The 25,245-nt window shown below is 34.2% G+C and overlaps 2 protein-coding genes across 2 annotated transcripts in view; one reads left to right on the top strand and one right to left on the bottom strand.

The window, feature by feature from the left end:
* Positions 1 to 602, bottom strand: part of LOC123666641 (transmembrane and coiled-coil domains protein 2) — a 72,173-nt gene extending 71,571 nt beyond the window's left edge. The window contains exon 1 of the mRNA XM_045600732.1: positions 426 to 602. The gene's annotated coding sequence lies outside the window, so the exon portion shown is untranslated. The remainder of the gene's footprint in view (positions 1 to 425) is intronic.
* A 1,498-nt stretch (positions 603 to 2,100) lies between these two features.
* Positions 2,101 to 25,245, top strand: LOC123666640 (dual specificity tyrosine-phosphorylation-regulated kinase 2-like). Its single transcript, XM_045600731.1, has 2 exons — positions 2,101 to 2,883; positions 25,076 to 25,245. Exons 1-2 carry the CDS (start codon positions 2,101 to 2,103, stop codon positions 25,142 to 25,144), a joined length of 852 nt encoding a protein of 283 aa, XP_045456687.1. The 3' UTR covers positions 25,145 to 25,245.

Raw genomic sequence — 25,245 nt, forward strand, 5'->3', positions numbered from 1 at the left:
CGTTGATTTGCATCGATGCACTGGCTGGCATCCAAAACATTGGAATAGTATTAATATAATTATACATATTGGTCTTTTAAGGTTTGTGATCATGAGAAATTATAAAAGCACTAATGTAGCCATATCGGTGAATATTACCTTGTAGAGTTCACGTACTTACATTTTCAATAACGTTCAAAGTACTAATCAATATATTTTACGTTGAATGGAAATAAATGATTATTGTATAGCGTTATATTTCGTAATTTTTTTTTAATAGTCGGCTTATGTATTGTAATATCATATTGGATTTCTAATCACGATTTTATTGTACTGTTACCTACGTATCAAGATTAATTTTAGCAAATGTACATTAGCAGTTACAATACGAGAAAAAAAGAAATCACAGTGTAAGATTAATCATTAATAGTGTGAAGTACACTTACATGCCTTAAACAACACAACTTAAACTCCTTGCGTTTTCTAACACTGATTTGTTACACAACTGTCTCTGTACATATTTTTTCTTTACATTAAAAATATAATTACCACATAGTTACGGTTGTATAAATGACAGAAAACAACGGAGTGCAAAAAGACGTCTAGATTGGATGGAAGGTACACTAATCTTTGGTTTTGCACATTTCAACAGATGGCGACACTTATATCATGTCATAGACAACAGCAATTATTAACTAAGACCTAAATTATAAAAAATAAATTAAAAGTTCTTATTCGAATCAATGAATGAATATAAAAAAATTATGATAAAAAATGACATAATTTCTAGTTGATTTTAACTAAACATTGTACTAGCTTAATCTAATCAAAATATGATAAATAGTAATTTTTGTGATAAAATAGTATGTGAAGTTATCGATATCGCTACTAAAAAAGTCGCCAAGTAAATAAAGTTAATATAACTAAAACATCATCATATTGATATTAACATAATGTATAAAAATTTCACTGCTTCACCTTTTTTTGCTTCAGTTCAATTCTAACTTATTCAATAGTACCTAATAAGTAAACTATTCAAGTAACAAACATAAGACAAAGACGAGACTAATTATTCACTTAAAATAAATATTTAAAAAGTCTTAAAAATTTAAATACAAACTTATTTGAGTAACTTGTAATCTTTTTCTACACTTTAAAAATTCAAGTAAAACATATTATTACAAATTAACGCTATTAATACCTTAAATGTAACCAGAACTAGTAGCATTAAGGAGCTGTTACATAAGATAAAGTTTATCCTGTACACAGGTTGCTAATAGGTTCTAGCTGTAGAAAGTAAATAAGTCATTAGGGCTTGTTTTGCCTAAATTAATGAATAGCTACAACTTTTAGGTTTACAATTGAAAATGAAATTATCCATAAATAAATCATAATTCAATGGTAAAAAAAGTAAAGTACACCATAAGGTTTTATTTTTTGGATACCGTCATATGTCAGATAGCCTAAACAGTAACCAGTGAAACAGACCCTATTAGTTACTCGTTAGATGGTGAGTTAAAATACAGTTATTATTCAATTAATTATTTAATAAAATTAATAATTGCTTATTTATTCATTTATTGCCTATTTCTTTAATATTTTCATTATAGTAACTTTAATCCAAAAAATCTATATTTTTACACTTAATATTTTTAATTATTTGAAGTAGGTCTTAAATAATGATTCATGTTTCCTCTTAATAGACATTCAACGCCATCTATCTACACATTTTAAACTAATCAAATGTATCCTACTCACTCACACTCGTGAGCTCTTCGTAGTCGAACGGTTCAATGACTTTGGCGACCAGTTTCTATTTTCTCTCTGGTTCTGTCGTCGGGTCGACCCGCAAGGAAGGGGGTCTTTGTTTGCGTTTCACGTTCGCGTCGCACGGTATCATCTGTGACGGTTCTATCACATCGTGTCCGAGACGGAATGTGTTCGCATAAGTGGAAGCGTAGTTTTCACTCGTCGTGGTCTATGTGAAATGTCGTGCAGTGCCCCAGGGTGGCTCCGTCTAACAGTGCGAGTGCAGTGAGGTGCAGTGGTGTGTACGAGCGAGCGTGGGTCGGTTCGGCCACGGCTAGCGAGGTGCGCGGAGGTGGCGCGGGCCGCTCGGCCATGACCGGCGACATGCCTCTAGGGAGCGCGCACGCGTTCGGGCGCGCGTTGCTCCGGGACGGGGCGCTGCCGCCGCTGGAGCCCGGCCCGCCCGCGCCGCCGGCGGCCAACGCGCAACCTCCCGACAAGCGCCCGCCGGCTGCGGCCGCCAGCCCCGAGCAGGTCATGAAGCTCTATATGAACAAGCTCACCCCTTACGAGCACCGCGAGATATTAAACTACCCCCAAGTGTACTTCATAGGCGCGAACGCCAAAAAACGTCCAGGACTAGTTGGCTTTCCGAACAATTGCGAGTATGACAACGAACAGGGTTCCTACATTCACATACCGCACGATCACATAGCGTACCGATACGAAGTGCTCAAGGTTATAGGGAAGGGAAGTTTTGGTCAGGTTGTGAAAGCCTACGACCACAAGAAACGCGAAAATGTTGCTCTGAAGATGGTACGTAATGAGAAACGATTCCATCGTCAGGCGCAGGAGGAGATTCGCATCCTGGAACACCTTCGCGAGCAAGACAAAGACAACACGATGAACGTGATCCATATGTTCGATTCCTTCACGTTCAGAAATCACACATGCATCACCTTCGAGTTGCTCTCCATCAATCTCTACGAGTTGATAAAGAAAAACAAGTTCCAAGGGTTCTCTTTGCAGTTGGTACGGAAGTTCTCGCACAGCCTCCTTCAGTGCTTACACGCACTCAACAAGAACAGAATCATTCACTGCGACATGAAGCCTGAAAACGTATTGCTGAAGCAACAGGGACGCTCTGGAATTAAGGTAGGTACCATTCCTAATTTCGAACGCAATTTAAAATTATAAATTAAGAATTCGATCATAAATTTTAGCATGTTTCAGTTAATAGGTTACCGAATTTCTAAACACCTGTTCACGTACGAGATTGGCCGCGGGCGGGTAAAATCGATAACAGTTGTTATGAACAGCTGCCATAGTGCGTGCGTTACGATCAGCTGGCCACACCCGCCTCTCGCCATACCTTCATCCTTGACCATGTATCTATCTCATCAAAAACGAAAAACTGCAAATATATTATAAAATACACCTCCATAGATACGTAGAGAGGAGCGATGAACGATCTCTCATTACGTTTCTTATTGCATGATCGTTATGATAAACGTTATCGGAACGAGTCACAAAGTCGCCAGAGAACCGGCCACACATCCAGTTCTATTTTAAAACTTCCCGATACATTTAGTAACTCACTGCTCTCTTGTGATTTAGACGGTTATTTACGTCAGAACGCATCCGTAGGATTTCAAAACAATTTGACGATTCGCAATTACGAAAAAACATGGGATAATATTTTTTATTACAGTCGAAAACGATTAATTATGTATGAAGGAATATTTCTTAGTACGTCTGAGAGTCTGATTTAGCGACTGCTGAGTGAAGTACTTAGTTGAAAGTAATTTCATCAATGATAAATGACCCAGCTAACGTTTTACGATTTAACGTTCGATGTTTTTTTAAAGTTTTATTACAAGTATTATAAAACTTTTTTTTTCAAATGTTTGACGTAATAAAACACAGCTGTATAACGTAAATATTTAATACATGAAACGCAGAACTAATTAATTTTTTCGTTTTATAATTAACTCAAATAGGGACAATAATATAGTAGGTATACATGTGCAGTATTTTTTTGTTTGAACAGGTGAGTCCTACTTACATGTTGGGCGCCAGATATGCACGACTACGATAAGATATATTTTATTGCAAATTTATTGTTTCTATAAGATTGTATCTAGAGTTACTTTTTTAATTTTTTTATTACGTTATCATGAAATAGCCGTCAGATCAAAGTTACGGTTATGCTCAATTGATTTGCAACAAGAAAAACTAACGGTTAGATCATCATACAGATTTTTTTTAGACTTACGAACTATGATTATATGTAGACTAAATAACTTTGAATGTAACTAAGGAATAATATCGAATTTTTAACAAAATCTTGCATAACAACATTTTTATTACAAAAATTCTTTCTTCGAAGACTCGGTCAGTCAGCTGAAAAAAATTGCATTATAGATTCCATTTTTCAATTTTGATTCGTATGCATAAAGGAATAAATGCTCTTTGGGATTTGTGTACTGGAAGCAGCCGCTCACACCAGCACCTAGCGGTAGTTTCTTTTTTTGAACCGGTTTTGAACCACTCATTTCAAACTTTTCTGTTAACTTTTAATTATCATGTGTGATTATTTAATATTCAAACTAAACCATTATATCAACACGATTCTAACAACATTTTTTTTTCTGGTTTTATTAAGTTTTTCAGAAACTGTAGTCTAAAAGTTTTCAGTATAAATGTATCAGCTTTATGGTCGATGTTATCTGTCCCGAGAGTTAATCTCGAGTTCGTCGTACCGCTGTTTTTTCAACTTTTCTGCGAAATGTTTGTGCAATTTTAAGCGTCCGATACTTTTTTCGCTCGAATTCAGTCAACGTTGCACTGTCTGCTCGCTTTATTCTAACCGAAAACTATTTCGAGCTTTTTCCTTGCCGTCTGCGTTGCAACTGTCCGTCTGTCATGAAGCAGTATAAAACGAAACAAATCCATCTCATTCGAACACTAAATGACAAGCTAGCGAGCGTATTTGTCCTCAACTTTCTTTATGTCAACTTTGCCAATTGAAAAACTTTCGCTTTCAACAAAGTAGGAGAAAATTAAATTTACGATGTTTTCTGTCACGATCTGGATTCCATAATATATTTCTTATGTCGTTCATAATAAATGTTCTATTTTAATGGATTGTCACTTGAATTTTTAATGAAACATGCAATACATGAGGATTCTCGATGATAACGGACTAGTATACGTTTACCGTCAAATATTTACCGTATCAATGTGCTCGCCCGTATCGCCGCAATGAAATTAAACTACCGGGAACAAATTATTTTGCAAATACACGGGATCCAACTCAACTTGCTTTACTACATGGACAATTTTTTTATTGTACCTATTACGTGAACCAAATTTGTGACCAACGTCGCACTTTGGACCTAACAAATTGATCCGTTGACAAAAAATTTAAGAGATGGAAGGAATAGAATACCCGAGACACCTGTACGAAGCCAGGTAGTTTTATTCATTAAAGCTGAAACAGGTTTGTGGTCCACAAAGGGACAGGGCAAGAGTGGGTTCAGTGTGCAAAATAATCTTTGTCGTGTATAAATATGGGACTGAACATATAATCGCTTGAAATTTTACTATAAAATATAATAATATGATTTTCTTTTATACGAAGAAAAAAAGTAACTTAGAAATATGTAGAAAAGGCGAATCTCTTCCTGGAAAACTTAGGGCAGATGAGATGATACGTTGATTTTGTTGGTGTCCATTTTCGTATATCGTATATACATAGCACACAAAGGAAAGTAATGTCATAAAGACATTATATAGATTATATGCCAGTACTTTTAAATCTATTTCTGAATGCCCTTCATAAAAAACGATGTGGAAAAACTATAAAGATCGATGACCCCGTAACAGCAAAAGAGTATGAACTCATAAAATGTATATTTTCCCTATATTTAATTGCTTGATAAAAATCAGGCGATCGTTTCTTATATCTTATAATAATTAAAACTAGTTTTGAGATTTTTTTGAAGAACGGTCATTAGTATGTTGGAATGGTTTTATTTTTTCTTATCGTCTACAATGCCATCTATTAGATTCGACTATCATGATTTGTTTTAGATATAGACTTTTTTTAAAAGGTGGCAAACAAGCGTATGGTCTGAAGGTAAGCGGATACCGTAGCTTATAGAGGCTTGCAACTCTATCCCCGACGCTCCCCAGGAGCTGGGGCTACCTTACCACAGGTACAAAATACAATTTGAGAGCAGTATTATTTAGCTTTGATGTGATGTGATCAAATAAAGATTAATTTAGGTATATGGAATTACACGGGGTTATTATACGAAGTGGCTGTACGAAACGTGAAATATATGTATTGTTAATGTACGTTTAATGTTTAATGTATTATAAATATTGTAAATTCAATTAATTCAGTTCCGATAGCTCTAACGTATTTCATGTGTCCATTGCGGTAAACGTTTTGCTAACCCAATTAAACATAGGTTTATTGCGTTAATATTATTGTATTCGATACATTAAAAAAAAAAACTGTATTTTATTTTATAAGAAAAATATGTTATTACGTATGTTTGAATATATCTTAAGGCTAAGATTTAGATTAGGTAAAACCGAATTTCGGGACCGTGGGGGGATGGGGGGGAGAGGGTGGGGAACGCTACCCCTGGTACCACTGTCACACCTCGGAACCCCATGGTTATGGAGATATCCATGGTTAAAGTTTTTAGGTTAGAAGAAGAATTTCGAAAGTTAGAGGAACGCTTGGCTCCGGCGCTACGGGAAGTGCAGCCCTTCCGCCCTTGCGTGCGAAAGCACGCTCACTCATGCTCCGTACAAAAAAAACCGAATTATGGGGTTTTTGGGTGTGGAGGGTGGAGGGTGTAGGGGAATCTATACAAGGTAACACTGTCATACCTCAAAACCCCATGGTTATGGAGATATTCATGGTTAAAGTTTTGAGGTTAGAAGAAGAATTTAAAGCTATTATAATACCTTTGAGCTCGTACTGTTTGTATTGTGTGACAAATCGACACTTTTAAACAAAATAACGCGTCAGACATAATATTCTAATAAAATTAGTAACATTGCGTGCTAGAATATAGGTTTAGAAATTCGAAAAATACCCAAAACCGAATCGGAGCACCCCACTGTCCACGTGGTCTTGGTCTGTCCTACCCCTAGAGTGTTTTTTTTGTGCCGCGGAGGCGCGGAGGGAGGGCAGCCCTCGCCCGCCGTGCGAAAGCGCGCGAACGAATGCGTAGAGGAGCGGCTGAGGCTGGTCGCCGAAGGCACTGCACTTCCCGTAGCGCCGGAGCCAAGCGTTCCTCTAACTTTCGAAATTCTTCTTCTAACCTCAAAACTTTAACCATGGATATCTCTATAACCATGGGGTTCCGAGGTGTGACAGTGGTACCAGGGGTAGCGTTCCCCACCCTCTCCCCCCCCATCCCCCCACGGTCCCGAAATTCGGTTTTACCTAATCTAAAGCTTTACCTATCTTAACATGTGTAGTATTATTTATACATTGAATATGTTATATTGAGTATTGTAAATAATAAGATGTTTAAATATACCTAACATTATATAAATATTTTTATAACTAACAGTCCAGCAATATGTTACATGACCACATGCAACGATATTTTCATAAAATGTGGTTTTGTGTAATTTATCTAAACTTATATACCAATTTACATTTAAAGTCTCGTAAAATTTGTAATGCAATTAATATTTATGTTTTAAATATTTTGCATCATAAAATAAAATATGCCTCGTGTCTCAAGCGAGATGTATTACGCTAACTGAATAACAGTGATTGTATTAAGTAATTCATCAAAATTAGATAATTTTATCTTAAACAACCTGACCTCGCGAATTACGTACGACCATATTGTTGTCGTGAATGTATATGGGGTATTCCATGCCAAATCGACCACTTTTGAACCCGACCTATTTCGATCTGGCCAAAAGTTTTCCATTCTTTTCTACACTTTGAAAAACATTTTTAGATATATTTTTTTTATACAACCCAAAATAGTTTAATTAAAAAAAAATTAAAAAAAAATAGCTTTTATTTTCAAATAGACATTTTCAAAAATTAACCTTTTGAAAAATATAGGAATTTTCCAATTACGTGCAAGTCGTTCGTAAGTTTTGGAGACGTACATAAAGTAAATTTTATTAATAATGATGATATTTCTGATAATATTAAAACAAAATGGCCATGAGTACAAAATGTCAACAATACAAGTCTCATATTGTTATTTGATCTAATGACCCGTCGCCGAAATCCGCTTTCGAGATGACATTCGCAGTCCTTGCGAGATAAATTGGGTCATACGGTCGCGACAGCTCCTATCGATTTTACCATCTTACGCAAATCGTGGTCGGCTCGCTAAGTGACTGGCGAGAGCGATTTCTAATTTATTTAACTAAATGTCAGGTTTATGTATTCAATTACTTGCATGACATAAGTACTCGTATATTGTTGAAAAAGACAAAATCTACAGATCGTTATTAGCTTAACAGAATGAAGACTCCTTTTTTGACACCAATAAACAATAACGTTTCATTAATAAGGCCACCTTACAATCCATACATTTAATTCAAGTACTTTGAACTCAAAATGTTTTGTTGAACTGAATTAAAATAGATAATTAATATTATTAATCCGTTTTCCGCTTGTCAATTAATCCGTATCATACGCAAACAATCAGCGTGAGACATGCTTTGTGGAAACGTAGACTTGCTTTCAAGGCATGACGTTTGGCACGTGCACTGTTTGTAACAGTCGTTCTACCAGTTAAATTTAAAGGTGACTAAGTTGATACAACATTATTGATAGTTGCGAAAATTTAACAAAGCCAAATAACGAACTCTGTGTTATGATTGAGTTATTGATCGAGTGCGTGTAGTTTGATAATATTGAGTTTAATAATGTTACGGAAATTTCAATAAATTTTTAAACGTGAAACCTCTTAATTTCAAAGTAAACTTCTGTTGTAATTTGAAGCTTCAAAACTTAAAAGCTTAGAAGAAGATCAACTAATTTTATAATCTATACTAATATTATAAAGCTGAAGAGTTTGTTTGAACGCGCTAATCTCAAGAACTACTGGTTAGAATTGAAAAATTATTATTGTGTCGGACAATAATTAATTTCCCGAGGAAGGCTATACGCTTTATGATATTTTAGTACGTTTTTTTTCTCAAATTAACGCGGGTGATACCGCGGGGTACAACTAGTCGTAATATAAGGGTAAATGTTGTATAGGTATGTTTGGTAGTAAATATAGCCGATCTAAAACCAGAGCGCCTGACTGCGACACGTGGACATTATACCGGTAATAAGGTCAGAGTAGAGGCTTCTATCGACGTGCAACAATGTCTAACAGGCCACCTAATTATACTAACGAGCTATGAAAATAGACCTGCTAAAAGATACCCTGACGAGGGATTAGGCAATGAGCACACTGTAACTTGTAAAAGAGGTATAATAAAGAGGCTAGAGAGAAACGTGAGAAGTATATTATTAATCTCATTATATTTATTTACCAATTTTAAATATGAGTTTTTAATTTTATAAAAAGTATTCGATTTAATGTTGCTCTGAATATCTTATTTGGTTTAAAAATATATAAAAGTAAACGTTAAAGTCTAAAAATAACTGAAGTGTTATTCTCTCGTGATATTTTTATCTAGAAGCCTTAAGGCTTTGTTGCTATGCGCTCTCAAATGCAACGAAGAGTTTAGGTTAAAGAAGTCGCAACTAGCTCCATCTAGTTGGGGGGACTTTTAAAGTGGACTTGACTGAAGTCGCCTTAGGCTTACTAGTTTTTGTCTATGCTTTAAAGCTTTGAAATTTGAATTACTTTTCTATTTGGATCTTTCTCAGTCAGCACGGTGGGAGTTTTAACTTTGTCGCTCAAAATAATCCTCTTATTTCGAGATTCATTAGTTTTTTATTAATTCATTTAAAATACATTAAATTTTTAGTAGGAGCAATATTGATGTTTTTATTTTCGATTTATGATTGTTGAAGCAACCTTCATTACAATTGGTATTACGCAAAATGCGATGGCAATAATATCTTCCATTCTCTGCCAGCCTTGTTTGCTGTTCACTATTCATTATATTTATATAAACGGCACATAGCGCTAATGAAAATGTATGATACACGTTATATGTTAGTCACTTAATAGATTTTCATAATGTTGCCGATAGCATAATGATATGACAAATTGTTTAGTTGTTAGGCTTTTATACCTAAGTGGTCAACAAATGCTAATAATTTTATTGTAATACAATGTTATGAGCGAAAGTGATACTGAGCAGTAAATTAGAGCCAATTAAGAGGAATTAACAACAATGAAGTGTCTATGATAGAAGCTATTTTTATGACGGGATCAATTTAAAATCCGGAAACGACTACAATTCTAATGGAACGTGGAGTCTTTACAAATGGCAATGATAATGTATTGTTTAAAGTACCGAACAGTAAACTTGCCTTGAGGTTTTTCGCCTTCGATTTTTTTTAATGTCAAGACAGAAGTTCTCGGCCAACGATTACATTATTGCCGGCGTGACGCATCGTACGTGATAGTAATTTTTAAAACGCACCAAAAGGTCTTTGTCCTAATGTCGGTCAATATGACATTAATTCGGATTACCGAGGCGCCATTGAAATGCTTTTAAATTTTGACTGCGTACAAAAAAAGCCAATGATCTTAATGATCGTAAATAAAAAAACAAACAGCATAGTGCAACAACCTTACGGTATCTTATTGCGTTGTTTCATCGATCCCGCTCCCATTAGGCGATGACCTACTTTACTCAGGTACGCAGAGTGGGTAACCTCCGTTCACAGTCATCGAAAATTGGAGTCTTCGATAGTAGCTAATTTGATTGAAAAAATCATAAAAATTTATTTATTGATTTTTTTTTGTTTAATTTTTATTCTTTTTAAGTAAATACCTCTTGCACTGTTTGCCTCGCTATATAAAGTACTTACTCATGCTATGCATGCTATGATATACCTTTGCCATAAACATTATTATTATTATGTTATGTTTCTATATGTATTTTTGAGTGCAATAAAGTATATATAAAATATTGTATCATTTTAAATTAGTTGTTTTCAATTCGCTAGTTCTAAAACACAGTCTAGAGAAACACAATAAATGTTCACCCTTTTCATCGTAAGTAGATCACTCGTTCAGGATAATCTCCACCGTTTGAGGATTCTAAAAGCTTACGAGAGCCTCCACAAAGCTAAGTACGTATCATTAACTCCCTATTGTGGACATACGTAGGTATATACGTTCATAGAGTATTTGATAGGTAGCTACAACGTACAAGCTATTAATTAAGCCATCGAGAAATTCCCTCACGTTCCCTTACGAAGTAATTATGATGTTAATTTGTAGTCGGTTAAGATTATGTGAACGCAGAGCTCGTAAAGAGAATATTTTAGTAAATGAAAACCGTTGAATACTGCAATTATTTCAATTTCAAAATTTCATTCCTTTCGTACTGAAATAGAGGTCGCAATTATAGCGTGGATATGATTAGAGCACTTGGAACAGTATAGAAAATTCAGTCCAACGGTAAGAGGTCACTGAACTGTATTTTATATTTTAAGTTGATTTATATCACATTTATTATAGATAATGTACTTATTTAACTTGTGCGCATTTCTTGTTATCATAACAAACAGTGTTATCAGCGCAACTTGATAACCTACATTCGTTATGCGAAGTTCGGAATCGGTCGCCTTCTTCAAATATTTGACGTACTGACGGCTTATGTTTCGACGGGAAACGATCCAATTATTGTAAGTGGTTTATGAAATTGATTGATACCCTTTACTATTACGGTTAACATAAGATTAGTTAGTATTTTACTAATGCGTTATATCTTATTATTTTGATTTATCAATATTTGAAATTGGAGCTGTTTTTAGTTTATTTCTGTCGGTGATCGAAATGTATGTTAACGTCTTTACCATAATTTATAGAAGTAGAGATTCAATTTTAACAATCTTGTTTCGCATACATTTTACTTAAAATAATTTACAATTAACTTTAAATCCCGTCACCTTTCAATAGTAGTGAAATTTTCAAAAAGGGACTTCCTTTGAATCTTCCGCATTATATAATTCGGTAGCTTTCGATTAAAGAACTCTTTATTGTGTCATGCCTTTACGTAAATCAGCTGAAATTTGTAAGGGTATACGTATCGTATTTTACTTGTAACGTCTCGCACGCGATGGTTATATCATACTAAAATAGTCTTTATTACAACTGTTTTAGGTTTTAAATATCTGTTCCGTCAAAACTTTGGTCTTTCATGATGCGAGGAATGTAAGAGCTAGTTGAATTAATTAAATGTTTTAATGCTATCGATGCTGTTTTCAGTGAAAATCCAGGTCGGGTTAACATTGTTAATCACGTAAATGCTACTTATATTAGATACTAGCTGTGCCCGCAACGTCGTCCGCATGGAATTTCACAAAAAAGTTACTTTTCATTTCGCAAAATATAAACTAAATAAATTTATAAAATAAAATTAGCCTAGGTTACTTCTTATTGCATCAACTATCTGTTAGCAAAAGTCCTGTCAAAATTGGTTCAGCCGTTTCAGAGATTAGCTAGAAGAAACAGACAGACAGACAAACAAAAATTGTAAAAAAATGTTAATTTCGTATAATTGAGTACCGTGTACATCCTATCCATACATATGCGTTTGGTAAAAAGCGGCTATTTTAATATTACAAACAGACACTCCAATTTATTTATTTGTATAGATTCAGGAAGATATGTCAATCTATTTGATTGTAAATGACGGTATAAAGAAGACTTAAATAACGCGCTGTTATCCGAAATTATATGGATTTTGGAAGGTCGAATTTTACTTAGCTGTTTTTGATGTCGAAATATTTTGTATTCTGTTTTGGCACAATTTTCGTATCTTCTAGTTTTAACTTCATAGCTACTGTTAGTAAATTAATTATATAGTGCTGCCTTGTGGTTACAGCAGTAAAGAATATAGCCACACCTTCTCTTCCCGTGGGTATCGTAAGAGGCGACTAAGGGATAGCACAGTTCAACTTACCACCTTGGGACTTAAAAAGCCGACCGATGCGGGATAACCATTCAACTGCTGGCTTTGAAATACTCAGGCCGAAGATGGGCCGCAGCGTCTTTGGTGCGACAAAACCAGCCTGCGATCACCAACCCGCCTGCCCAGCGTGGCGATTATGGGCAACACACATGAGTTCGCGCCATTTTTAGCGCGAACTTGTGGAGGCCTATGTCCAGCAGTGAGCTGCAATAGGCTGAAATGATGAATGATTGGCACGAACTTGTGGTGGCCTTTGTCCAACAGTGGACTGCGATAGGCTGAAGTAATTGTTTTATTACAGGAGTGTGATGTCGTCTTGAATCAATATACTTTTGCTATTCTCTCAAATCTGTGTCAATCTAACGAAGAATTTAGGACATATGCACACTGCATTTCTCACCCACGCGTGAAATTACAGTTATTAGTCATCGTCAATCGCGTTTAGTTAATTCAATGCCACACTTAGTCTCAACTGTAGTATTCGCAGTCCAAAGAAAACGTTGGCGTATTTTTTTTTCTAATTATATATTTAGAGCCCGCCTCCCACGGGCTCCCGAAAGTGGGTTAATGTCAAGCCTACACGATCTGTGTCTCAGCGGTGATTGACACACGTCTCGGGTCTGTTTATCGGTTTTATGTTTCTTTAAAAATAATAATTTGCGAATAGTGTATAAATACTAACTAATAATTTTGTTAATAATACACCTATTAGAGGAACAAATAGTCAAACAAAAGTTATTTTACAAACGTTTGTATGACTATTTGTTTGTTTGTCATTTAGCCTAGACTACTGAAGATAAGACTAAAGTCTAAATTTTTCTGGTGATTGGTTTTCGAAATTGGCATGAGCTGAGGCAAATTCTTAAAATATCTTTGTAAGCTGGTTAAAATTTTGTGTAAAATTATCCAAAACAAAAAACATGATAATGTAAACTGTGTCAATTGTAATTGAAAAGATAAAAAGTCGTATATTATTGCGTACCTTAACCTTACTTGATGGTGTACATTGCAATATTTGTATCCGATACGTTCCATTTCGCTTGCTTTGTAGGTCGCTTTGCATTATCGTCACCGATGACATTATTTCATTAAGATTTATACTTTAATAGAGGTTTTTCACGGCTCTGTTAGTTTCATGTTCATACTGGTGTTGAAGTTGTTTTGGCCTTTGCGTTTATCTAAAACCTGTAACTATGAATTTAACAAACATTTAAGACGTAATTTGACCCAGCGGACTCCGCCATACATATTATAATAGTTGAGACGATCCAGCCTGTAACATACCACTGCTAGGCATTGGCCTGTTTCTCCATGTAAAAGAAGGATCACCGTGCCGCGTAGAGCACGTTAAGCTGTCGGTCCGGTTGTTATCATATAGACCTGATAGCGATTGTTCCTTATAGTACGGAATAGGTATATCCGCGAAGCCGTAGTGGTGCAGCGTGGTGCACTATTCCTTGATCCTTCTGCTTCGGTGGTTCAGTGGTAGAATTCTCGCCTGACAATAACCAACCAAAAAAAGGAATGATCCAATTAAATGCAGCCGTTACAGAATAATATAAAATATTTTTTATTATAGTATTAAAAATTTGATTTTAGTTATAGCAAAAAAAAAAATCGTTACCTTTTCAGAAATCTTTTAGGAATAAGGAGATCTTTCATACTATATTTCAATGACCCACGCGTTGGCGCAGCGGCATAAGTACTGGCTGTTTCGCTGGCGGTCGCGGGTTCGACCCCCATGACAGATATTTGTATAGGCCGTATAGATGTTTGTCGTGGTCTGGGCGATGGTGCGTGTGCATTGTGTGTTTCCGGACCCCTGACAAAGGAAAAAATCCTACGAGGGGCCGCTGAGTGTGAAGCGTTTGTTTATTTATTGAATGGCAATTGTCTTTTATGTTTCTGGGCGTTTGATAAAGTGTATAAATAAAAATATTGAAACATGTTATATTACCCTGTAAATTATTTCAAACATGGATATAGGCTGCCTCTTCTATTGAGGATAAGTTGAAATATTCCTCTACGCTTTTCACTGTGGGTTGCTAAGAGTATAGACACGTTTCAATTTATTTAATCCAATAAGAAGGTCATCATCTTAAATCATTGCTATTGATATTAATACTATGTTTTCTTAGCCCGTTTACCCGACCCGGTTACTCCGTATTGTAGGCGTATTGTATCAAAATATCTCAATCATACAAAGCACATACGAAAAAGAATCCGTTAATTGGCCTGCTCTCGTTCACAATTCGACTCGTACCAGATTTCTTTGGGTCTTACGTCGTTTGCATGCAACGGTTCAATGGATTGTTGTCAATGATTTATAAATGTTGAAATTTTTAGTTTTATATTTGTTTAAGTAGTACGCACAAGTTCATCCGGTGAGTTTCGTATACTTTTTTTGAAGTTAAACTTCTTTTGGCGCATGAGGGTAAAATTTTTACGGATGAAACGTCACGAAGATGTGCAACGTTTTGATGAAACGGCAACGTTTTTGTCGATCAACGGAGCCAACTAGCATATACAATAGAAACTATAAAGGTTGTTACATTACATCGATATTATTACATTGTAAACTAACTAGGTGGCGCTGGAACGGAAATCTAAAGCTTTAGATTTGTATAAATATAAACGAGACTTAAAAATTAGTTTGCCAAAGAAGTTTCACTTCTGACATGTGTACCTTGTACGCACTAATTTTTTTTTTTTCAATTAAGAACAACAATATTATCCAATTTGGTCAAAGATGGGTATATTTTGGCAATTAATTTTAATTTGCATAGATTTAACCCTCGTTGATTAATTACTTTGAAAAGACTGTAGTTTTTATATGTTTTTTTCCTTACACGAAAAATTTAATTCAAATAATCTTGAACGTTTTAAACTTCACATTCTTATTCAAGAAGTATTAAATAAATTATAAATTACTTATAAAAAAGGTTTCCTTGAACGTTATAAAAACAGGAACACGATTCATACTAAATATTAACTTCAGCTGCCCCAAGACATGCCAAGGTAACAATCATTACACCTTGACACCAGCGAGTATTGCCACGAAATTAAGTTTTAGCAACAATAGATGCGTTTGAGGCTTTAAAGGTTACCATACTAAAATCATACATATTTTTTGTTCTCCATTGTATCCATAGACCTGCAACATGTCTTACTCTTTTCATTGTGTTAATATTATAATTACTACTTACTTAAGATATCGTTAAAGTTATTGCAAAAGACTTAATCAACTAAGATTTAATCGTGAATCTTCTTTTACACATTTTTATTTTATTTTTTATTTACTTTTTCCTAATTTGTTAAAGCTTTGTGGAATGTTTGTTATTTTAAAGTTATAACTTTATTTATATAACGAGGTGTGAAATATCGAATGTCCAAATAAGTTTTTATCCACTTTTTAAAAGTTTACAGAAGGTCTTTAGTTCCAATCCTTTGTTAGCGCACATCTACGTTAAATGCGTATGTCCTGTGAAAACTTTTAGGAAGAGCCACATTTTCAAATACACAAAGTACTTCCTAGTAATTACGAGTTACTTAAGTGTCAATTTGAAATAATAATACCTTCAAATCATTGGTCAACAGCACAGTCACACAGTCTTTTATTGGCACACATAATGCACACACAATAACAATAATATTTAAATGTGTTGTATGTGTTGACTTGTCAAATATAAAAAAAAGATTTTTATGCAGAAAATATAATAAGTTTTAAGAATAACAGATTATTGCATGAATAATAGCAAACCACTATTTTAATGGGCATAACGTTTACTTCATTCGTCTAGTCACGATCGTAGTCACGTTTTTAGATCCTAACGAAATCTAATATTAGTTTAAACTTTGTTTTGCCGCAAAAAACACGACGGAACGGACGTTAATGTTCCGTAATATTATATTATTTAAGGCTAAACAATGTTTAATCAATTTTTTAAATAATGTTTGTTGGCGAAAAAAAAAGGTATTTTTGGAGGTTTCTTTCATTTTGTAGTCATATTAAAGCTTCTTATATTTTAGGTTTACCTTAAATATTAATTCTTTTTTTTTAATAAAGCGAAGATTTCGTAATTTTTATTTATAACTAGCTGCCTGGACAGACTTCCTTCAGCCAAAAGTTACTTGTAATTTTTTTTTCTTTCTTTTAGTATAAAAACCTTCCGTGGGCCTTAGGAACGTACAAAAAAAATATATATTTGCCTAATTGATCGAGCCATTCTCGAGTTATGCGCTTAGCAACATTCATATTTATATATATATAAATATATATATAAGAAGATTTAATAGTGAAGAACTAGTAAACAATATTTTTTTTGTTCCCTTCAAGGTGTGTTTAAAGCTTTGTTAATTCTGCTATTTTTTCAAATCCTTAAGAACTTACTTGTTTATTGTTAATGCTTATTGTATTTCTAAACACTTGTACACTCATTAAAGTTAATGATCTATGTTAAAGGTATCACTAATCATTCAAGAGAAGATATTGTGTTATAACGTATATTTTATGCTAATACGAAATACGTTAGCTCACGTTTTTAGAATACATTAAGATATTTATAGTTGATCGTATAGTTCGTTTTACGTTAAAAGTCGAGACTCAGACAGAGAAACATTAGAAATGACATTTTAGAGAAGATCATAGCTAAATATTCCACTCTAAAGTGGTGTGTGTTCCTCTGGTGAGTAAGGAGACAGAGCTCCGGGGGGAATGTCCGAGTTAGTGTATGGAAGGAGCTTGCAAAGCTCCTCGTATTATAGAAGTACTAGCGACCCGCCCCGGCTTCACACGGTTGCAAAAAATATCAGTGTTCCTCTATTATATTATGCATGTATTATACATATAAACCTTCCTCTTCAATCACTCTATCTATTAAAAAAAACCGCATCAAAATCCGTTGCGTAGTTTTAAAGATTTAGGCATACATAGGGACAGAGAAAGCGACTTTTTGTTTTATACTGTGTAGTAATAGCTGGGGTGGACCTGTTTGCAACTCTAGTGGTATAAAAAATGTGGACATGCTTGTGTGGTTTTATTTTGTTGTTCCATGATAACTTCTGTTTTAATTTCGTTCAACTATTAGACCCCGTTTCTGTATTCAAAAAACTATTCGTTTTATTTACATCATTAAAGATACAAAAACAGGTTTAAAACGAAATTTATTACTTAAATATGTGATGAACGCAAGAAAAAAAAGAACTAAATATGACATGCTACGTAGTACAATGCCATTTTTAATTATACTAAATCTTTGATTCACTGAAATGGCCAATGGCCGCTCCTACCAATTGATTGTTGCTATCTGTCACTTCACATCATACGCTGTTCAAAAAGTATCATTAATATATTGATCTAAGAAATCTCGTCCTTATTTTGTCAGTATTAAGGGCTATGTCGTTGCGCCTGTGCGTTGCGAAAATGCGAGTACACATGCGTTTATTTATTTGACCGTAATAGGACGGTAGTTAGAAGCTTTGGTTTTAAGTGACGTTTAGAATCATAACTACTTTATCGACTAAAAAAGTTTTACTTTGTGTGCTAAGTATGTATGTAGCCGGGTAATAATATAGAAGTTGGTGGAAATAAGCAAGCAAGTGTACGGCTAACCTGATAAGCGACTGATAAGCGATAACCGTAACCTATAGACGCCTGCAACACCCTATTACCGACCGTGCCCAGGAACTCTGGCTACCTTACTCACCAATGAACACAATACTGCTTGAGAGTAGTAAGCTGTGGTTTCCTGTAAGGCTCTTCAGATTTTGAGCAGGATATTTCCTGCTGTGTCCTGGCTCAATAAAACCAATTAAACTTAATTCACATATAAAACTAAGAGTATCATCTCAAGGGAATTATTTTGCGGAGACACAAAATAACAATAAATTTGTGAGTAACTAACTACATGATTTCTTATCATTGTCAATAAAAAATCGACTGGTTTCCGCATATTATGTACGAAATGAAGATAAAGTATATACTTATCTTTATGTAAGTATATAAATAATAAATCGCAACGAGGTCAATTTTTTATATTAAATATATTGCTAAAACAATTATTGTACTGTAATTTTAAGCAACTAGTATTAAAACTTGCTACTACCGCTTTTATTAGGTTTTAACCGTTTATATCAAAAATTGTACCCGCTAGATCGAATTGTACTGTGTGGCTACAGTACTAAAGAATATGGCCACCCCCTCTGTTTCCGTGGGTGTCGTAAGAGGCGACTGAGGGATAACACGGTTCTGCTGCCACCTTGGAACTTGGAAAGCCGACCGGTGGCGGGATAACCATCCAACTGCTGGCTTTGAAATACACAGGTCGAAGACGGGCAGCAGCGTTTTCGGTGCGACAAAGCCAGCCCTGCGGTCACCAACCCGCCTGCGCAGCGTGGTGACTATGGGCAAAGCACATGAGTTCACGTTATTTTTGGCGTAAACTTGTGGAGGCCTATGTCCAGCAGTGGACTGTATAGGCTGTAATGATGAACCGTTTATATCAAATCTCAGAGCTTATAAGCGAAGATAGGATTTCGGGATAGTTACAATGTGGTCAGTCGCGGGAATGGGTGCAAACATGATCATGGTGCTTGCCATATTGTCGAAATATTGGGAATTCATAATGACCAGCAACAAAGATAATAAATATACCGTTTTATATTTTAAATCATAGTCTTAAGTGATTAAGAACTACGCGGAGCGTGTAGTCTTTATTAACCTTATTAAAGTTGTTTTAAAATATTTTGTGATGTACATATAAATACTTCCTGGTATATTATTATGTGTTATGTTATAATGATATTGCATATTATTTTTTAATAATTTTAATAAAAACAAATGATAATAATTAAAATATTAGTAGTGTAAGTTACTGTAAAGGTTACGTTTGTGCAATGAGAGTTGGCTAACGCGTCGGCATTTGTTCCATTGTTTGTGTATCAAAAGACTGCGTTACGATTTTACTAAAATTATTTCCAACGTAATATCTCCACTTCTAGACCTTGTATCAATATGAAATCTTTGCCATATATGAAATTAGACCTTCAGAGTTACAAATGTAGAAAAATTATTTTTTGTGTCGCGATTTGTTCGTGATACTTAAACATACAGATAGACAAAAATTCTAAAATAATTTGTATGTATAGCGCTCTTATAAAGACCGAAATCGGGTTACAATTTTATTATGCGTGTAGATTAGTAAATTATTCAACGTCTACTAACGGAAATAAATTTATTTTCAAAGAAAGTTTGTTCTACAGACGTACCTACATAAAGCTTTTTCCTGCCATTGTTCCGTCCGGTCAAAGACAATTGTCGGAATCGTTATATATTTAAATTGCGCTTTTGTTTTAAATGATTTATCTTTAAGTGGTATTAAATGTTTTCAACTTTAATTATGTTTATTAAGACAAGATGAATTGACGTTTTTATCTTTTATATAAATGCCTTGTACGCATAAAGTACCATTACTTACTTATCAATTTTAACAGACTTCAAAAAAGGAGGAGGTTACTCAATTCGGTTGTATATATATTATGTATATTCGGGATAACTTCAGGTACCATGATAAGGAAACCAGGATCTGATGATGGGGTCCTAAAGAAATCGAGGGAAACCTTCAAAAATCCTTAATAAATTTTTACTGGGTGTACCGATTTTGATGATTTTTAATTTAATCGAAAGCCGATGTTTATCATGTGATCACATTTAAATTTCATCGAGATCTGATTATAACTTTTGGAGTATAATCTTTAATAATGCGTATTTACTTTACTATTTCTTCGTCTACCCACGTTGTATTACTTGTCGCTGTAATTGAAGTCGGATTTTTTTCGTTTGCCAGCAAACACAATTATTATTATTCCTATGTGTGGCCAGAATAGAGCAGAGCCTTTTCAGGGCCCCAGTCGATCGCCTCATTTTCTAGTCGTGGTCGGATCTGAGTTTTTTAGTAAAATGGTATTTTTGTGTCATCAGAACTATATTACACCATACCGTATTCTTGAATTGAAAATATTAATAATTTATTATAAATATGTACCAAGTTCCGACTTTATTCATAGGGGGCAACGAATATATTGCGAGCTTTCCTCTCCTTAAGGTAGTTTAATGTTTGCAGTACCTATACGTTCTTAATATAAAATTTATATTTATTAAAATTAGTTCGTAGTGAGAACTATGACTATATAATTTTTTTTTCTTCGTCATATGTCCCTTTTGTACCGCCTTAGCCCGCCTTTTGTACAATTCTTATTGCAATGTATTTTGCAATAAAGTATTAATAAATAAATAAATAAAATATGTGAGAATTGACAATCATAGACAATCGTGTTGTCTTTGTTAGTTGATTATACATAGCGTATTTCGAGTCCTTGCTTGTAATAAACTTTCCATATCTATCTGCTATGTAGATAGGATTCTATAAAGCTATTGTATCTTAGGCATATATTTTGAAGAAACGTTCGAACAATATTAATATACGTGCGTCATATGTGATCGGAAACGGATATCATGTCCCAGAGCTCGCTATCACACAGACGTTGATCGATTGTTTGTTTACAGAGCCCTGCGGCCGAATATAGCGATCTTTTGTATTCACTCGTGTCGGTAACGCTTTTTAACAGTTCGCTAGACTGTTATACTAACTTAGTGATTAAACGTCCCTAATAGAAAGAAACATGTTAACAACCAGATTAAATTCGAAATGAATAATTTCTTTATTTAACTTGGCTTCAAAACCACTAGTGAGCCCTTATTGTAGTCAGTCAGACTACGATAAATATCTTCATAACACGCGTTGTGAGCAGGGTTCGAACCTATTACCGCTAGTGTAATCGTCTTTGACCACTGCACCAACCGTTTCATGAGTCAGATTAGGTTCGTAAAATTATTGATAATTGTCTTTTTAATTAAATATATAATCCCTTGCTTGTTAATTACATCAAGAAGAGATTATTTAGTCAGTAGTTATGATAAATGTTCTATTTAATCTTAATTTTTATCAAATTACTCGTCTAAAGGGGTTGTTTCATTTTGGGCCAGGTCTTTGTACAGTATTCGAAAAAATAGTATAAAATCATAGAAATTAAAATAAAATATGCATTTAAGTAGTTTTACAGTGATTTAGAGGTAGTTTATAAAATTGATAATTGGGTACATACGTAGAATGGTAACTCTCGAAGTGCATCCACGCCATCTACCTATGTATTTTTGTTATCTATGTTAGATGAAATGTCACTATTTAAATAAATAAGACATGGAAATATCCGTCTCAGCCCCTTTTCACAACCCATTACTAGACACAGGTCTCCTCAGAATCGACTTGTTGTTGGATGCGTAGGTACCAGTTGTTTTAGTTATTTATAATTATGTAAAATGTCATCATGACATTTGTGTACATGTCATTGTCAAAAAGGATGCCAAGTGGTTGCGATTTCAATTCTTAAAATAAAAACTACCTCGTAAAAAAGGCCTTTTAATGAGAAATAATGAAGAAATAATTACTATTTCATGAACCTGAACATTTTAAAATACTGTACAAATACCTAGCCCAGGCTCCATATAAATTTGAAACAACCCCTTTCATCAATTACTGTTTAGGAAGTTATTGTATTGAAAAAATATGTGGCGACATCTATCGCGCGACATACGAACTACGAAATTAAAAACTGGCGTATCTTACACCGCGATATTAAAGTTATCCGAAGATTTAACATATTTACAAGAACCTAAGCAAGACCTTGGCACAGCACACTGCACTTCGGCCGGTCAGCAAGCAGAGACTCACTTCTGGTCGACGCAGCAGCCAGCCACTATGCAGCACTGCACCACTTCGACTCACTGGAGCATATGTAGCATCACCGCAGACAGTTCCGACTCACCGTGAACTACGTGGCATTTGGTTCCGACTCACTGGAATACTCCACTGGCCCGGCAAGCATCAGAAGATCTATGGACGACCCAACCTGCTATTAACCTCCGGTCTCGGAGGGGAGTGATGTAGCGACATCTATCACGCGACATGCAAACTAGAGAAAACTGACGTATCCTACATCGCGATATCAGTTATCAGAGCGATAGAATATATATGCAAGAACTCGACAACAACCGTCAGGGCGTTAGCCCACCAGACACCACACTCGTCTGGTCGGAGGATCCTCCCTTTTCGATGGTGGATGAGGACCTTTACACCTTGTTCCTCATATCCCCCAAAAATAGTTTGACCAAAATTTATAAAAACATGAATTTATTTATTATAATTACAGTTAATATTATTGCTTGACTTTTGCAGTACACGTTTTGTAATTCAACATGGATTGCCATGAAGGTCAACCTAACCCTCAGTACATAGTTCAACTAACCCGCTAATGGGGTAGGTTGAGTGGATTTCTGCGTTTCACATGTAGAACTACAATTAAACCATTGCCTATAGTTGGAACTAAATGTAATTACTGTTGTAAATTTTTATATTATAGACAATGAAATTGTTTTTATTAAATATCTTAATATTTTAGTGTCTCTTTAATTGTAAAGAAAAAAAATCCTTTAATTGGTATAATTTTTTTTTCTTATGTTTGTTTACGTCAATTTCACTCAACTTTTTCGGACCTTATCGCTGTTTATTAAGTTTTTTAAAAGCCCGATGTTTCGAATGCTTTTTTTCCGCGGAACATTATCTATTACACCTACAAATCCCCCCATTTTAAGGAACGCAGTAAGGAGTCGAACGCTTAATATAATATATACTAATATTATAAAGCAGAAGAGTCTGTTTGTTTGTTTGAACGCGCTAAACTCTGCAATTACAGGTCCGATTCAAAAAATTCTTTCAGTGTTAGATAGCCCATTTATCGAGGAAGGCTATAGGCTATTTTTTTTTTTTCAAATTAACGCGTGTGAAACCGCGGAGCACAGCTAGTGTATACATATAGGTAATAAAAAATATTAGGTACTATATAATAAAAAAATATGTTAATTATTGTTTGTTTTGTTATGAAAACTTCAATTACAAATTATATGATTATTCGATATATGATTATCATTTGTTCAAATATAATATTCGTAAAAAGTATTTGTCTTCAAATGAATCTCGACATCGTTTATAAACATGTGTATGGTTCTAATCCGTGCAAATAGCTTCAGTAAATTTGTATTTCAATGTATGTGTAAATAGGTGTGTTTGCTCAAAAAATTTTAATTATACGTTAAAACAATTTTTTGTAGTAATAGAATGGTTACCGAATTACACGGTTATTTTATTTGATGTTATAATTAATAATTATGTATATAAAGAAGTGGTTTTAACACACACACTCGGACGTCGGTGTCTAAAGTAGGTAATTTAATGTCTGTGTTTTTAGTACCTAATTTTATAAAGAAAATGATAAAAACTTAAAACCGGTTCTAAAATGTGCGTCATTGAAGTTTAAACTCAGTTTAATATCATTTATATCTCAATATTAATATTGACGACGACATATATATAAAATTCTCGTGTCACTATGTTAGTTACAATACTCCTCCGAAACGGCGGGATCAAAGTAATAAAATACTTATCTATTAATTCATCAACTCAAGATGAAATACATTTTTTTTTTTATGTAAATAGTTTTATTTTTTATTATTAGAAATTTGGTTAAAATTATTTTTATATTACTTTTTTAATTATAACTATAACAGCTAAAAAAATATTTACCTCAACTAGAACGTTAAGAGCAGAGCATTGGAGATAGGGTCGGCAACGAGCTTGCGATGCTTGGTGTTGCAAGCGTCTATAAGCTACGGTAATCGCTTACCATTTAAGATTTGTATCCCCTATGTCATGGAAATTATTTTTTTATCGGAGCAAAATCTGTAGCAAATATAATCGATATAATATGACGATTCGAAGGTGCTTTTGAATTCAGCCTATTTGAATAAAGCTATTTTGATTTTATCAACAATTGTAAGAAACTTTGAACGGCTTGTCTATAATTATATAGTCGTAATATATCTATATATATTTGAAATTATGAATATTTGTCATTTCACCACGCCAGAATGGCTGAAATAATATAGATAAAATTTGGTATTATCACATACAGATGGCTGGAGGTCCAGATTAATACGTGGAATACTTTTTACCCTAAAATTACATAAGGATAGAAATTACACGAGTAAAACCGCAAGATACAACTAGTATTACCTTACATATGAATTGCTACATAGTAATTTTTTGTTTTGTTGTTACAGGTAAATATCATCAACGCTTCCGCAATCATCCACAACATTATTAATTTAATTATATGGGTTGGTAAATAATTAACTATGTAATAATGATATCACGAACAAATTATATTATTGTATTATGTAGTCAAGTTGAATAATCTCGTTTAAATTTATAATATATTATTATTTATAAA

This window comes from Melitaea cinxia, chromosome 26, assembly GCF_905220565.1.
Source record: "Melitaea cinxia chromosome 26, ilMelCinx1.1, whole genome shotgun sequence".
NCBI lineage: Eukaryota > Metazoa > Arthropoda > Insecta > Lepidoptera > Nymphalidae > Melitaea > Melitaea cinxia.